Source organism: Natrix helvetica (genome assembly GCF_964273705.1).
Source record: "Natrix helvetica genome assembly, chromosome: 4".
NCBI classification, from domain to species: Eukaryota; Metazoa; Chordata; class Lepidosauria; order Squamata; family Natricidae; genus Natrix; species Natrix helvetica.
Window position 1 is genome coordinate 38,233,463 of NC_138550.1, and position 17,288 is coordinate 38,250,750.

The following is a 17,288-nucleotide window of genomic DNA, read 5'->3' on the forward strand; positions in this document are numbered from 1 at the left end:
CAATGAAGCCAGCTTCTTGGCTTTGTCGTTGGTAAAGACTGTTACATTGATTGTTATATGAGCCCTCTAGAGTCATTTTATGAGATTGGTGGCCATATAAATCCAGTAAGTAAACAAGAAAGAAAGAAAGCTAACTCTAACCCTAACCAACAAATAAACAATCAACAATGTTTTTATTGTGTTTAGATTTCTTTTCAAAAGATAGAGTGCACAGATATATAAGTGTATATGGTCATTTTGCCTTATAGGGAGGCAAGATTCCAATTCGTTGGACATCTCCAGAAGCTATTGCTTATCGCAAATTTACATCAGCCAGTGACGCATGGAGCTATGGTATTGTTCTTTGGGAAGTAATGTCTTATGGAGAGAGGCCCTATTGGGAGATGTCTAATCAAGATGTGAGTACATTGAATTATATAGATAATTATTATGCAAAAAAATTACAAAGTTTAAAAACCCTTTTGTTGGTAAAGTCTTACTTTGTTAGGAGGCTTTTTGCTTCTTCTTTTTTTAAAAAAAAGCTTTTTAAACAATTAGTGTTTTTACAAAATAGAAGAAAAAAAAAGGGATTTAAATCATAAAACGGCAAACTGTTTTAAATTAAAATTTCAGTGATTACAGTTCCTCATTAAATGTCTCCTGATTTCTTTTAATTGAATTATTCCATGAGTGTTATAGATTAGATTAAATTGAACTTTACAAAGGGAAAGTAAATATTTGTGTATATGTTTTTAACAATTAGAACATGTTTTCAAGTACTACATATGTTATGTGAAGCGACTATTTGATTTTCTTAGAACTGTTTCCTGTAAACAGTTTAAATAATTATATTTTGCTTTTGCAGTTATGCTTCTTTGGAATGTACTATTTCTCAATAAAAATAAAAACGTCATTTTGTGCACTTGATTTACTTTGATTTACTTGACAGTACAGTTTCTTCTCATGTTATGCATATATCACAAATAAAATTTGCTCTGGTCTTAAACTTATGTATAATTAAAAATGAATATAGTCATCTTGTTACTTAGCTTATAAATTCTGTCATAATTTTATTTTTTTTAATTCTCATGTACCAAGTATCTTTACCATTTTGTGAATTGGCTTTATATTTTGTTCATCCACTGAGCTGTACAACATTTCCCAACATAGCTAACTTTCTGAGAGTTGAATGCTCTAATGTTTGCTCATATCAATAGCACCTTACAATTGTTCAGTATTAGCTATCATATAACAACTGTATGACTGTTAACCAGGGACGTGCGGTCAGGGGAAGCAGGGGAGGCAGAGCGTCACCGCTCTCATCATGAAAATTTAAAAAAGGGAAAAGGGAAAAGGCGCTGAGGAGCCTTCTGCACACGTGGTCGGGAATGGGAGCGCTCCGTGGTCCCCTTCATGTTGACTCAGGAGTCAGGAAGGAGGAGAATTCCCTTCCTTCCTGACTCCTGAGTCAACATGAAGGGGACCGTGAAGCACGAGCTGTGGGACCGCGGCTCACGCTCCGCGGTCCCCTTCATGTTGACTTAGGAAGGCGGGGAATGGGACGTGCGCAGGAGGGAGGCTGACATGGTCCCATTCCCCTCCTTCCTGAGTCAACATGAAGGGGACCGCCGCTCATGCTGATGACATCACCAGCCTCACCACCCATAAACTTTACCACACGTCACTACTGTTAACACAGTAATAACTAACTTTAAAATAAAGTTTGAACACACGTATGAAACCTAATTGAATTGGTTTCTAATTACGACTGCATTTGGCTCTGAAAACCTCTTAATAGCTGCTGATATTTTTAATATAGTCATAAATGTATGTGTAACCTTGTATGTATACAGCTTAATGTCAACATATCATTTTGTTGCATAATTGAATATGTAGTACTACAATAATTAAATTATAAATCTGAGCTATCTTATTTAGAAATAATTAATTTAAAAATTAATCCATCTATAAAATGTTAGGAAATAGATACACACATGATGTATTTAAAGATTTCTGCTGCTTTTGGGTCATTTTCTGAATAAGTTTGATTGATTTGAAGCCAGTAAATCAAAGCACAGCAATTCTCAAATCAAAGTATCGTAGAAATGGTAGTTATGAGAATTCTAGCAATTTTATTAACCATATGTTTCACAATATTTCAAGATTTAGCTTAATAATATTTATGGGATTTCACAAATATTACCTCTTCTTATGGAATATATACATAAAATTCTGAAATATCAACGGGCAAAATACACACATACATGCATGCATTCATACATATATATGTAATGCTAAGGTATTAGCCAATAATAGATATTTAATAGCTCAAGATTTGTCTTTTTGTCTGAACCAGAAATGCAACTTACATTAATGGTTTACATTTCCATATTTCTATATTAATAAAAGTATATAGGATTCTTCCTGCATATGGAGTTTCTATGTATGTATTATTGGATTGTATCCAAGGCAAGAGTTTTTGATAAATTAAGATTCTGAAATATTTAAATATTAGAAGCAGGATTGTTGTGTTTTTGGTATGTTCTGTTTCAGTCATTGGCTAATCCGGTTAAAGATAGAAAACTGTCCTCCATTTGAAGCCCAAGAGATTCGTTGCTAGTCATTATAAATAATGCTAAACTATGAACTGATATCTAGCAATTTTCTAAGTTCATATGATCTCAAATAACAATTCCTATAAGACCATTGAAAGAGGTGGGGATGAATGTACAGCAGTGATGCAGATGTTTTCTCTTCGGAGTAATTAAGCTAGCACTGTAGGAAATGTATTAAATTGAGTTGTATTTGGTCTAATCAAATTTAAACATTGGACAAGATTGAGTGTCACTTTCTTCAAAGATATGTAATTATCCTCTGCTTTTTCCGTCATGTTTTGTATCTCTTATTGTCAAGTGGCTTATTTTGGAGATGAAAAAGAATAGGCATGATTCACAATAGTTAGGAATAAAATACATCTGTTTAATTACTAAGCCTCCACATTGGATTACGTAATGCATATCATTTTCAGAACCGAGGAAGGAGAAGTGAACTGAATGTCCTTCAGGTTCTACAAACTGTCTTCCTTGTGCGCAGGTAATTAAAGCAGTGGAGGAAGGATACCGTTTGCCACCACCCATGGACTGCCCAGCTGCCTTGTATCAGATGATGCTGGACTGTTGGCAAAAAGACAGAAACAACAGACCAAAGTTTGAGCAGATTGTCAGCATCTTGGACAAGCTGATCCGTAACCCCAGCAGTTTAAAAATCATCACCAATGCAGCTGCAAGGTGACAAAATATATACATTTATAACTTGCTATAATTTGTTTTGTGGCAAAAGAAATATTTGCTGTGAAATATTAGTTAGGAAGACAGAATACTCCAGTTCAATAGTGCATTCCAGGGCATTCTTTAGGCTTGATTTAAAAATATAAGTAATATCAAAACAAGACTTTGCAACTGAGTGGTCATGTTGAATGAGTATTGACATGACATCAGAAGAATTGATCCTGATTATCTCTTATTTCAAGACTGTTGTGTGTGTCTGGGAGTATATTTGTCTGTTTCTCAGCATATAATTTGAAAGTATGTGCTAAATGTTATAAATTTTAATAGCATTTAAATTAAATGCTATTAAATTTCAGGACCTGAATAGCCTAGATATGTTGAGAATTTAAGCAGCATGTGTATTCTTGTTGATATCTAAAATAAAACACAATTCACAATTCACTGCCGAGGCCAAATCCTTCTGAAAAAGAAAAAATGTATTTACCGTCTGTATTTGAAGATCAGTAAACAGCGATGACAGATCTTGCAGTGCAGAGAATTCCACATCAACTGTTTGCATATCAGAATAATTTTGCACAATTCCGTTGCTACTGATTATAGAACACCAATAATAAAATACAAGAAAGCTGATATATTAATTTTAACAACTTGCATTCTTTTGAGGTGGGTATACCGCCTGTACATTAGATATCCTTATCCACTCCTAATCCTAAACTCCACAAGTATCAATAAATGTTTACTGCCAACTTGTCAATAACTAATTGAAAGAGGTTAATGTTGTGGGGTAAGCATTGGATTGAACATTTGCAAGGTCTCTTCTAATCCTATGATTACCACAGTGTGCAAGGAAAGAAATGTTATATAAATTATTCTCTGAGGTAAGATGGGTCCAAGATAAGCAGGGCTTTAGACATGACCTTATGTGTCATAGTTAGTAAGCTATTGTGCTCATTAGGTGTAGCAAGATGCAGCTTATGAAGCATTTCTGGCATGTGATCCATTCTCCTTTTATGAGGGAGAGGTGGAAATATCTCTGCAGTGTTCTCTTTCAGCAAATACTATGAAATGTATGTGAAGATTAGCATGATGAAAGAGCACTTTACTGTTGATTAACTATGCAGACGAGAAACATTCAAACCACAAGACATGACTCTTCTGTATATAGTACACAAAGTTGCAGTTATATTTTAAGCCAAACAAAAGAGATTTGTGGATAAGAATAGCGGCATAAAATTAGTAGGGGACACATAAGTTGTATATTCTGAAAAGAAAGATGCAACACAGAAAACTAATTGCAAGATTACTCCCGATGATTAACATTTCACAGCTCAAAATTAGCAATGTCAGTAATAGCTCAAGGCATTTGCAGCTATATGGTTTGCCCAGTATGATGTATGAATCATCATTAACCTAGATCCAACCTTTCATTTGTCATCCAAGAATGCAATATTGAAAGAGATCATAAAATCCGTTTATATAAAAATCACATTTCTATGCACAACTTCTCTTATTATTTTATCTTCCAGCTCTGAAAATTACTGTTAAGTATTTCAGTTCAAAGCATACCTCCTCCCCAAAAACCATTTTCTTAAAAAGTTAAAATTAGAATAAAAATTAAAAACAAGAAAAATGTGCAAAACCTAAAGAGCCATTGGTTGGTTATCCCTATGGATTTAAATGGATAAATCAAATTTGCTAATAAAACAAACAAAAACCAGAGGAAATAAAATCCTGAAGTATCTTTTCTCTATAAGGGGAAGAGATATTCACTATATAAGGGCAAGAGAAATGACTGCCTAAAGGAGCTCGAAGCTGGCTAGAGTAAGCTGCAGGTTGTCAAAAGGCAACAAAGTATGGTTATTTTAATTGTATTTAACAAGCCAATTCACAGCATGGTTTCTAAAGGAAGCTTGTATCAACAAAAGCTTCCAGTCTAGTCAAAGTTGTGTGGTATGGCTTTAAAAGGGGATTAAATAAAATAATGGAAGATAGGGCTATCTATTATGTCCTGTCTCAGCATGGTGGGTTGGTTAAGTGTTAAAGCACCTAATAAGTCATAAACACAGGTCACGATATATTGAAGACAACATAAAGCAGATTCTCAAGCTAGGCCAATATTTACACACAGAGTTCACTTGAAGGTTGAAATATCTAATAGTGTCCATTATCCAAAGTTGAGGTCCAGGGTTAAGAGTCAGAATCACAACACAGTCAGTAGAAATGACAACAAGGTTAAAGTCTGGTGTATAAATATATCATTTTCAGTGATAGCTATTCCAAACTATGTATTCATAAAGCCAACCATTAAGTGATTCACAAAAGTCGCTTTCTCATTACAAGGTCATTACATTTCACTAAATGTTTTCTCATGAGGAGACCTATGCTGTAATCATTTGTTAAATTATTGGGCTTAAAGCTGCATTTGCTTGTGTTTGCTAGGATTTATATTTATGGATAGAGAGATAGATAGGTAGCCAGGCAGGCAGGCAGGCAAGCAGACAGACAGAAACAGGGAGAGAGATAGAGATGTAGGTGTAGATATAGCCAATTCCAAAATAATAAATCCAAAAAATGTAATAATTAAGGATCTTTTTTGTATGCCCATCTGCCATCTGTTAATTAGAAGGATTTGTCTCCAAAAACTAAACAGAATTATGAGCTCTAAGTATAACCTTGATGAATATGAGGAAGGGACAATGGTCAGATAAAACAAATCTGAATCCAAACCAAGAATGGAATTTTATAAAATATCTCAGACTTTACTATCCTTAATTGTCTTTAGAATAAAGGCAGGGAATGGGGACAATAGTCAGAGTTGCAAGATTCTGTTAACTGTAACACTATAAAGAAAATTATTTTAGTGTTCATATCTGGTCTACTTTAAGGATTGACAAGAACAGTATCAAAGATAGTGTAGTGGCAAAATAATGATCAGGTTTTGTAAATGGATATAATTTAGTTGGGAACTACATAGATTTAAAAAAATAATCTTGTGTATCCCATTGTAATAGAATGAGACTGTTTGAATTCCACTCTGAAAATCAATTTGTGAAAAAGAGGTAAAAATCTATAGGGGTTCAAAGTTAGGGGGGGTTAGGATTAGGGTTAGGATTAGAAACTAGGAGACCAGATTAGAAACCAAGAGTTCTACTCCTCCTTAGGCATGAAAGTCAGCTGGGTGACTTTGGATCAGTCACTCTCTCTCAGCCCATGATGTCAGATTTGGGCAATGAACTGTTGGTCAGTTCCTGTTGCAATTAATGGATCAACACTTGATCATCTGGAAAAAAATGGATCCTTTATTTAGTTGTGGAAAAAATGCTAGGAAGCATTTTCTTGTGATCCAGTTGGGCTAAGATGTTATGGGAACAAATATTTGACCTGGGTTCTTCTGTCTATATTAAAATGTCGACCCAATTCTACAATTCCTGAGTAACTATCCAATAATATATAAAGGGCTCATCTGTCCTCCAACTGGCTTTATTTATTTATTTATTTAATTTTTTATCACCACTCATTTGTTAAATAGTAATTAGAATTTTACAATCTCTAATCATAGGTATTCAGTACAGTGATCATAATGTAACCAAAGTACAAACAAAAATATCTGCCAGCACCAACAAGGTTAGCTAAAATCTCAACAAATACCTCCCCAAAATGTTGGAAATGGGAATCAATACACGGAACATATTATCATTTATGGTGGACCTGTGAGGAGGCTAAAATGTTTTGGAAAAAGATCAAAAATTGGCTGGAGGCAATAACGGGGGTTAAAATAGAATGGAAACCTGAAATATTTTTATTAGAAATAATGTCTGCAAAATACAAAAAAGAAATCCAGTATTTAATACTACATATAATTACGGTGGCAAGGATTGCCTTTGCCCAGAAATGGAAAAACAAACTAACTCCAAGTGAAGATGAAATAATAAGAAAGGTTATGGATTATGCTGAAATGGACAAATTAACTAAAGAAATTCAGGGAAAGGAAGAATCAGAATTCTATCAGATATGGGACAAATGGTATAGGTGAATGGAGGAAAGAAGAATCAATGAAGGAATATAACAAAACTCAAAAATAATAGTTATGAGTAAAATAAGAAAGTTAAGAATGGTGAAATCCAAATGAAATATAATAGAAGGGGAAATAATATAAGGTGAGCGGTATCGATTGATAATTGCTATTAGAAAGAACAGGAAGCTCCTGTTTGTATTGCATTGTGTAAATGTGCTGTACGTCTAAGTTTTGTGTGTGTGTGCATTTTACATGTTTGTTAATAAAATTGAAAAAAAAAGTATCTGCCAGCAATTATAGACAATTACATATTTGAGATGTTCAGTATTTTCAATAAAATTTTAGAAATCAAATATGACAAGTTATTTCACTAAAAGGCTTTGCTATTTCATTTTCAAGTTGACATGGAAGCTTAGCTCAAAAATGTTTCTGCACAATTATCATTGAGAATACAAGATAGCAGTAACAGAAGAAACTAGGTTACAAGGGTACCCACAGGAGTAAAAAAAGTCAATCAGAAATAGTAATTCTTATACAATTTTGCAATGCTTCCTTAGTGTGTTTTTACTTTTCAGGACTCCTGATAATATATGTTACATCAGTAAATGCATTTGGCAACACAATTAATATTGGAAGAAAAAACTGTTTCCTTAAGCCTATAAACAATAAAGTAAACTTGTATTATTTTTTTCTAAGAATTCTAGTCCTGGAGTTTATTTTAATACTAGCCTGGTGTAGGAAATGACCAGCCTGAGCCTGAGGGCAAGGTCAAATGCATCATCAATTTGGAGTCTTTTTGGTCCCAGAAGAGACCTAAACCTAGACCCTAGTGAATTCCATTTACTCTTATATAATGTCAACTTTCCTTAACTATTAGTAGATCAAATTCTTGTGTACAGGTAGCATGAAATAAATTCTTAGTACTTTTGAACTCTATCCCATCTTTTGTTTTCGTGTGCCTGACAAGTGGTTTGAGTATAAAGTATAGCTGTATAATTGCAGAGTAACAGAAAAGATGGCTTCTTACCTTTTCCTAGTTTGGATGATATCTGCTTGATTTTGAATAGAGGTCTACGCTATTCAAAAATTTGCACATTTTTTGTGTTCTGTTGGTTGAACTTAATGAGAGACAATGATGAGACAATACTATTTTGGATTATTTTCATGGGCAGATATGACTATAATTGCTTTCTAGAATGAAAGTGTAGTAAACTGTTAATAAGATAATAAAAATAAATCCAGAAGCCCCTCTAGTACCTTATCTAGCCTATGTCCTCTGGATTAGAATCCCTCCAGAGATATGAAGATATGAGGAGCAGCCACTCTCCTAGAGTTCTTCAAAAGTCTTTAAGACTTGGTTTTGTTCACAGACTTTTGATCTGTGATTTATGAGATTCTTATGCTTAGTTGGGCCTCTATTTTATTTTTATACCCTTTATTGTTCTGGTTGAGCTGACAACATATGTGGGTTTCAACCTTTTCAAATTGTTTTTACTGTTTTTCTGGATTTGCCCAAAGTCTTCTGGAATAGGCAGCCATAACAAATCAAATAAATCAAATAAAGTTTTATTAGTAGCATAATGGTGCCTGTACAATACAAGCAAGGTTTGATCGTAGCAGTTAGAAATAGAGATATCTCTTTCTCACCGAGCAGCTGATGCTCTCAGAACAGTGATTTATATCAGTGGGAGGCAAAGCATTACTATGTATAAGTTTATTTCGAGACATGATATTGTAAGACAGAAAATTCTTTGCAATGTGGCAACGTCGATCTTAATGACAGCAAACCAGGGATCTCCTGAAGAAGAACAAGGTTAATTCCAGCTGTTAACATAACAGGTTGGTGCATAAAAGCCAACTGCAAGAGTCTGTTGGTTGAACATATACCCTGGAATGTCAGCGTTGAGTAGACTGCTGTCCTTTTATTTATGGAAACCATATGCAGCCTGCTATGCTTAGTGTTCTGTTCAATAGCAATTATACAAAAAATACCTTGATATGTGTGCACCACCCTAGGGAGAACAATTTAAGAATCTAGTAAGTGGGAGAGAGGAAAGGCAAGCTAGAAATATGTTGGCTAAAATTCATGCACTTCTAGTAAGCAAAAATGTAATTTCCATGATTTCTTTTTAATGGCTGTAGTCTGACGCTAGTAGGACCTGATTTATGAAAAGCTGTGAAAGATCAGGTGGAACCCTGCAGGACATCATTTACAGCTGCATGCATTGCAGTCTATCTAATTTGTCTAGTAAAAGTGTAAGCTTATGGTACATATAACCCAGCCCATAAATTTCATGTTTAGACCTGTTGTCTAGGGGCTGGGTCAAAGGGAGGAGGGGGGCTAGAAGCTAGTAAATGCAGATGCTCTGAAAGCTTTGCATTCCCTTGGTACTCATGAGGAGACATCACAGACTGTTCACAGCAAGAAACAAATTCCTGTTCATTGATAAACTGTCCAGATGTCCTCTCCAAGGAAGAAAGTAGCCTTTTGGCTATGTTGCCACATCCTACACAATGCTGTGATTATTTGAATTAAAATTAGTTAATATTTAAATGCATAATATCAGTAAACATGAAAAAATAGTTTCTCCGTATTTTTATTATCCTATTTATTTTTTGTTCTTTCTCTGGTTTGTTCTTTTTGGGGGGGAGCTTCTTAAATTAATGCATTTAAAAAAAAATAAAACATTAAAAAAAGGAGCAGGATAGGTTAATTACAACTTCTCAGGCATTTCTCAGGTAAATTGGAAATTAAAAGTGTCATTTTCATGAGACAAATAGGAGCCAGCTAGTCACTTTTGATATGATTAATATGAAATGTCTTTGTTATTTATTTTTGAATGAAAATTTAGAAAAACTGGCAGAAAACTAGAGACTTATGTGAATATGTGGTCCTGAAGAATTGTACATCTACTCAAAGCTTTCTTTTGCCTCAATAATTTAATAGTCGCAAGCCATTCAAAATAAAACTCTAAACATCAGCTCATATTAAAGAAGGTGGCTAATAGGTGCTTACATAAATGGGCACATTCTAGGTTTTTATCACAGTGGTTGATATAATATAATTCATATATTATGCCATTAATAGTACTCCTGAAACAGTATTTTCCTTATTAATGTAACAATAATAATAATAATCAAAATTATAATGTTTAGAATAATCTGCAAAGTCCCCAATGGATTTCCACCCATTAGAAGAGAGAAAGAGAAATATGAAATATGCAGATTATTATGTAATACATGAAATCTTTCCTGTGCCATCCAGTATTTTTTAATAGCTCCATAACTCTGTGAAGAGACAAGGGGAACTCAGTGGGAGAAATTATGGAATTTGGGATAGAGTCAGCCCTATTATAAGGTGAAATGAGGCAGGTAGGCTGAGGTTTGAGAGGTGTCATAATAGATTTATTGATAGAGCTGTAAGGTTCACTTTATGAATGCTGCATGTGGGATGTAGAAAACATAATCTTGTCTTTTACCTCCATTATAACATGTTGTTAGCGGTCATGGTTACGGACCATTTCTCCCAGTAGTGTCAGTACCACATATCTTGGCTGAAATGTCAGAAATTCATATTAGAGTCAACAATTTTGTTGGCTGCATCATATAAGGAAAAGATTACAAAAATGAAAAGAGAGATTGACCTATATCTTCCTTCAGCAGCATTATTGCTGAAAATCAATTCATGTTGAGTTTCTTTCACTGGTTTGCTGTTGTTTAAGACATCTTATAGTATTGAGATAGAAAACTAAGCTGTGTCATCTGTAAACCACAAATATTATTTAAAACATTTAAGGAATCTCACTAAAGCACAGAAATGCACAAATATAGCCACAGATCTGCTCATAACCTACAAAAGTTTTAAATGAAGATTTCAAAGATTGCCCTCAAATTTTAAATTTGATAAATTTTAAGGAAGGTATTAAATATGCAAATGACAATGAGAGTTACAGAAAATAATTTAATAAAAGTAAACATAAATAAAAGTAAACATAAGGAAATCATTTTTTTACTAGGAAATAGGAATAGGAAAACTAAGTATAGGCCCGAAGAACAATTATACATTCTTTCCTTTCAGTGAATATCTTTGCAAATTATCTCCTAATAGGACACAGCTTTCAACAGGTGCTTTCTATATGTATTTGGCTTATATGAGTATTAGGACAGGCCATTCTAAGATACCAGGCCCTAAGCTTTACAAGACTTTATGGAAAATAAACAACACCCTGAATTGCATATAGCAACAAAATGATAATAAGCATAGCTTCTACAGCAAGGGTGTAATTTGGTATAATGCAACAAAACCATTATTGCAATATTTTGACCAGTTGAAATTTGTCTGTTCAAAAGAATATGAAACTCCTGATGTTTTGCACTGAACAAATAAAACACAAAATAATAAAAAACAAAATATTGTCTGCTTTGGCAGCTGTGTACATGTATACAGATAGATCACCTGTGTTGACTGACAATACAATGAAGATGAATCTTGTCTTATTTCTTTTGTCTTACTATTGCTTTCATTTTATTCTTAGGCCATCAAACCTCCTACTGGACCAAAGTAGCATTGAAATCTCACCCTTCCGCTCAACAGGTGACTGGCTCAATGGTATTCGGATAGGGCAGTGCAAAGACATATTCACAGGAGTGGAATACAGTTCATGTGATACAATAGCCAATATTTCCTCAGAGTAAGAGTTTTATTAAAGATATATTATTACTTTCTTTTCAATTTTCTTTCAGTTTCCCAAATTAAGAATGTAAAAGGTATCTGAGAAGTCCACATTTTATAGGCGTTCAGTGCTGAAGTCTAATTTTGGAAATGAAAAGGGATCTCAGTGAAAAATAATCTTCTAAAATCCAGGTCATCCTTTAAATCCCAAAACAAAGAGAAACACTGTGGGAGGACTTGAAAGATATTCTCTGTGTAGTCAAACATTTTCATCAAACTTCAGTAAAATCCATATTGGTTCTCCATCTCCAATTACTCTTCCCCAAGACCTTCAAATCAAGTGGGGATCCTGGTTAGCGTCTTAAAAATCTACAGGCTGCTAATAACCATTGGAGTTGCATATATGTGGTGCCAGGAGCCTTTGTGAATACCATACCATTAAATGCTTCTATGAAACTTTTCATTTAAGTTATGAAATGCATGTGTTGGGGTTCCAAATGTATTTTAAATATGACACTTTTGATATTTTCAATATCTTTTTTCCAATATTGTTCTGTTCACTTTGACATCTTGCAAATATCATGTATTTTATTACAGCACTCATATATCTAACTTAGGGTGCATAGGTATCATAAGGATTAAGGAATTTTCATACCTGAAACCTAGTGTCAGTTGAGTAATTCATTCACTTTAGTCAAACACCCACATGGTAATAGTTATTATAAGCAAACCTTGTGCTATAAAATCCACATAATAACAGAATGCACACTAGCCATTGATATCCAGGGCAGCTGCCATTCTTGTCTAACTCATATTCTTTTACCATTACAGTGAAGTCATGCAAGATCTGAAATTTCTTTACAAATATTATAGTTACTCCAGCACAATTCTTTAAGCTATTTAGGATTGGAGAGGTTTATTTTGCCTACCAAGTCAAACCTCTTGATTAGTTTAGGAAGCCAATTTAACACATCACTCAAAGTTAGCTGCCCAGCATCTCTTTTAACATTTCTATTGCAGAAGAGTGAATCACCTTTCTATGTAATTGATTTCATTGCTGAATTATTTTTTATAACCTAGATCCATTGTCCCATATCCTGCACTCTGAAACTGTAGAAGTATGTCTCAATCTTTTTCTAGATGACATCCATTGAGATATTTCAATCCTATCCAGTCTTCTAAAGGCTAGATAGGCCCAATTCCATTTATACCAACAAAGAAGAAGGGCTGTTTTCCTTGGACTTAGAAATGCCCAAAATGCATTTTTAAGTTCTAGAGAAACAGCACTTCTTTGTTGGTATAAATGGAATTGGATACCTTTAATCTTTAGAAGATTGGATAGGATTCTTTCTATCTCCCATCCTAAATTTCAGCTCAATATTTAGCAGAATCAGAGAAAGGTAATTACTATTTAGTGTGTGTGTATACGTTTGTGTGTTAAAGTGAGTCACTTGCCTCCTATTTAAAAATAAAAATAAAAACTTAGATAACTTTTTTGCTATTATTTTTCAGTGACATGAAGAAAATTGGGGTGACGATTGTTGGACCACAGAAAAAACTTATTAGCAGTATTAAATCTCTGGAAATGCATACAAAGAATGGCCCTGTTCCTGTTTAAATTACCAAATGCTAGCATTCAGGACTCATCTGGAGAAAGTGAGAAAAATTACTAAAAGGTCCTGGTAACGTGTGGAAAATTGTGAGACTTAAAAGGCGCTGTTGCAACAAAATGGGGCAATTTGCAACAAACGTGAAATTTCAAGCCCATTAAAAGACTCATAAAGAGTTCAATTGCCTTAAAATAGGAATGAAAAACTTATTTTATATCTCTTACTCTTGAAGGAGAAGGAGAGGTTCTTCCCTAAGTAATAATGGACTGCTCAAACATAAAATGGAAGAAAAAAAAAGAAAGTGTTTAAAAAATCCATGTAACCTTAAGCCATTCAAATGTTAATAGACTGAATATCGTAAAAGGCAAAAGAAACAGTGGATGTAATACTGTGATTGGAATGACTGACAACAGCATTAAACAGTATTTTTTTTAATATAAGGAAAGGATAGGCACATAGCATTTTATTTCTTTAAATCTTGTAAGCATATTCGAGGATAATACCTCAGACTTGTCTAGCCATATCTGCAATGATATCCTTGCAATATTCTGTTTTTGACTGTGGATGGTAAATCTGAATGATAATTGGGTGAAAATGAAGGCAATACTTCACAGATACTTGTCCTGGGTGTGTTCTTTAAAAACAAAACTTTTTTATATATATAAAATGCATATTTATTTCCTTTAAAAATGTTCCTCTTGTTTATATTTATATAGGTTTTGACTGGGATTAATGATTGCCAAATGCCAAATTTCTTTAAACTTTGGCTGTCAACAGTATTTAAGAGGGAGAAAAAAAATCAATAAAACTCATGTGATTTTATTTCTAATAAAAATCTCACTGCAAAGGAACTGATGTGCATACAAGAATGCTCATAAACATACAATACTTCCTATACAAATATGGAGAATTTCATGCACAATATTTTTAACACAGAACAATCCATGTAACAATCTTATTTCACATGGGGAATATTCTTTGGGAACTATTTAATTGCATGTACTTAAGCGTTACAGTATTCAGATAGTTTTGGAGTGTATCAAATGTTTAACTGTTTAATGGGTTACTTGATAGTTGAATTCTTTGCTTATGTTGCCCTAGGATTAAAATAAAGATACTCTTAGGTGCTCCCAGATGAGGGTGTTCCTGTTTACAAAGGGTTAAACAACACTGTCTTCCATTTGTTAGCTTCTTGTGTTAATCAGAATTTCTTCCATCTTCTTTTTCAATGGAATTCAAACACACACACACACATCCACCCACCACAATTACCTACCATGTATTTTGATCAGTAACACTAGAGGCTATCTTTTGGAAAATATTATTTTCTCACTTTGAATTACAGGTCACAATATAGGTCAAATAATGATGTTGTTACAAGGCAGCATGTGGATATGGATATGAAATTCTATTTAAATGAACGGTCATCTTATTCATGTCCTTTTGCTGTCTTTGGCCTTCTTTGAACATCCTGTTTTATACCGTAGTAATTAGCAACAATTATTTTAATGTCCAATACTTGCAGAAACTGTGACATCTAATATAGTATGTAATCATATTTGAAAATGGATAAAGTAACATTGCAAAAATATTAGTTATACATGGAACTTCTTTTCTCGTTCTATAATTTTACTATTCCTCCAGTATGAGTTCATTTTTCATAATATTCTGGGGGCATTGAACATCTTAAAATGCTCTGATAGGATGTAACAGTTCTGAAAGAAATTGAATTGGATAAAATTAAAACTTTCATACTAATAATGACACCAATTTATATTAATGCCTTATTGCAAACATCCATGCCAGTAGGGAATAAGGTAAAATAAATATAACAGAATTGTTCTCAGTAATGTGGAAGCATGTGGAAAAATTAGAATCAATTTTCAGTTCCTATAAAAGAAAAGAAAAAGAGCTCATCAAAATTTCAAAATAGATTTAAGTTTTAGCTACTATTATTTTTATCACAGTATCTAGTAATGCCAGGGAACATTATTTTGAGTATGCTCATTACTTGGAATGGGTGTCATAGTTTGTTTGGGAGAATTGCTTCTTTTCCTCCTAAGAGGGTTTTTAGAAAGCTCTTAGTCTTCTCTTTCTTACAATTTTTGTACTCCTAAAGGGCATTCTATAGCCCCCATTTCCCCTATCCCATGTACATATGTAAACTTAGCAGTGTAAAATTTTTAACTGTGGAGTAGAGGAAATAAAAAAATTGTGGCCATCTTCCTGTACAGCACCTGCCTTTAATTATTTACATCAAAAAAATTTAAAAAACCACAGTCATTACAAATAATATGTAATAATTGATTTTGTATCTTAAAATATTGTTTTATGTGTATTATTTATTTCTGTTAACATATAACATAGTGTTTGCTGTACTTTAGAATCCAATAACTCGAGATGTAAAGATGTAATTGGAACTCACAAATCTGAATTTACCTTTAACATTTATTTCAAAGCATTACTTACTCAGTTAGTTTATTATGTTGTGCAAATATAGATGGCCTGTTACTAATGTAAAATGATTTGTAGTGGAAACCTTTATATTTTTATAATAAACATAATGAAAGTATTTTTACATATTGGAATGCGGAGGTGATTGTTTAAAACTTGTATGAGTTTTTATGGTTTTGCATTAAATTTGCAGCATCTGCTTAACTAAGTTTTTGATTTAGGTTTGGCTTCATTGCATTAGCTGGTATTATTTAAACTACTTTACCATAAGGTTAAAACTTCTGAATGTTCTTATTGGATCTCAATGTTCATATCCATGAAAATGCTTCATTAGCAATTCCCAGGCTATAGATGGCTATTTGTAAATGATTCTTACTGCTAGACCTGGGTCCAATGGCTACAGCTTCAATAATATAAATCACATTTAGGGGAAATTAAACCAAAGTCAATCTTTGCTTCTATTAAAATAATTTGGCTTGTACACTCTTCAAGCACATTACTGGCACTGTTTCTTCTAGTGATTGACCAAAAAAGTAATTATACATGAATAAAAACACGAATAAGTGACCCTTACTGGGTAAAACTAAGCATTTATGATGTCTTCAGATATGCTTTATCTGAAGCATATCTGAAGACACCATACAAAGATATAAAGTAAATAAATCAAACCATGATGTGTCAGTAGAAAGTTAAAAGTTTAATTTTTTGCAGCCTTTTCATCATACCTTCCTGCACCCTACAGCCCTTCCCTGACAAAGTTTTCTCTAACTAAATTTCAGTTTTCATATGAAGTTTATAACTTTATCGTTGGCTTGTATTTCGACTTCTACTTCTTTTTGGAATTCCAATGAATCCATTCAACAAATGCTAAGACCACAAGCTACTCTTTGACTGCTTTTATACCTTTGCAAATGTTTAGTTCGAGAATTCAAATGTTTTTTTCCACCACTAAATATAACAATATCTGTTTGGATCATTAAGAAAGTTTACATTTGATCATTGTTCATGTGAAATATTGACTTTGAAAGATATAAAAAAAACTCAGGTAAGTCTTTTTTCCCCCACAAATACATGTGCAGAAAGTGTTAATCTAGTTGAGTAATGAAATGTGTGCAAAAAGAAAGAAAGAAAGAAAGAAAGAAAGAAAGAAAGAAAGAAAGAAAGAAAGAAAGAAACCCTAGCTCAAAGAGCACCAGTAACTAAACAGTTCAACCATGAGCCACATATGTTCTCTTCTGTTGGTATTATTTTATCACAGATGTTTCTTAAAC

The 17,288-nt window shown here is 33.3% G+C and overlaps 1 protein-coding gene across 2 annotated transcripts in view; it reads left to right on the plus strand.

The window, feature by feature from the left end:
• Window positions 1-16,127, plus strand: part of EPHA3 (EPH receptor A3) — a 221,491-nt gene extending 205,364 nt beyond the window's left edge. The window contains exons 14-17 of one of the 2 annotated variants that reach the window (XM_081953309.1): window positions 249-398; window positions 3,073-3,266; window positions 11,817-11,972; window positions 13,466-16,127. In XM_081953309.1, coding sequence (XP_081809435.1) covers window positions 249-398; window positions 3,073-3,266; window positions 11,817-11,972; window positions 13,466-13,571 — 606 coding nt within the window. In that variant the 3' untranslated portion in view covers window positions 13,572-16,127. The remainder of the gene's footprint in view (window positions 1-248; window positions 399-3,072; window positions 3,267-11,816; window positions 11,973-13,465) is intronic. The other variant, XM_081953310.1, reaches the window with a different exon arrangement.
• The last annotated feature ends 1,161 nt before the right edge of the window (window positions 16,128-17,288 follow it).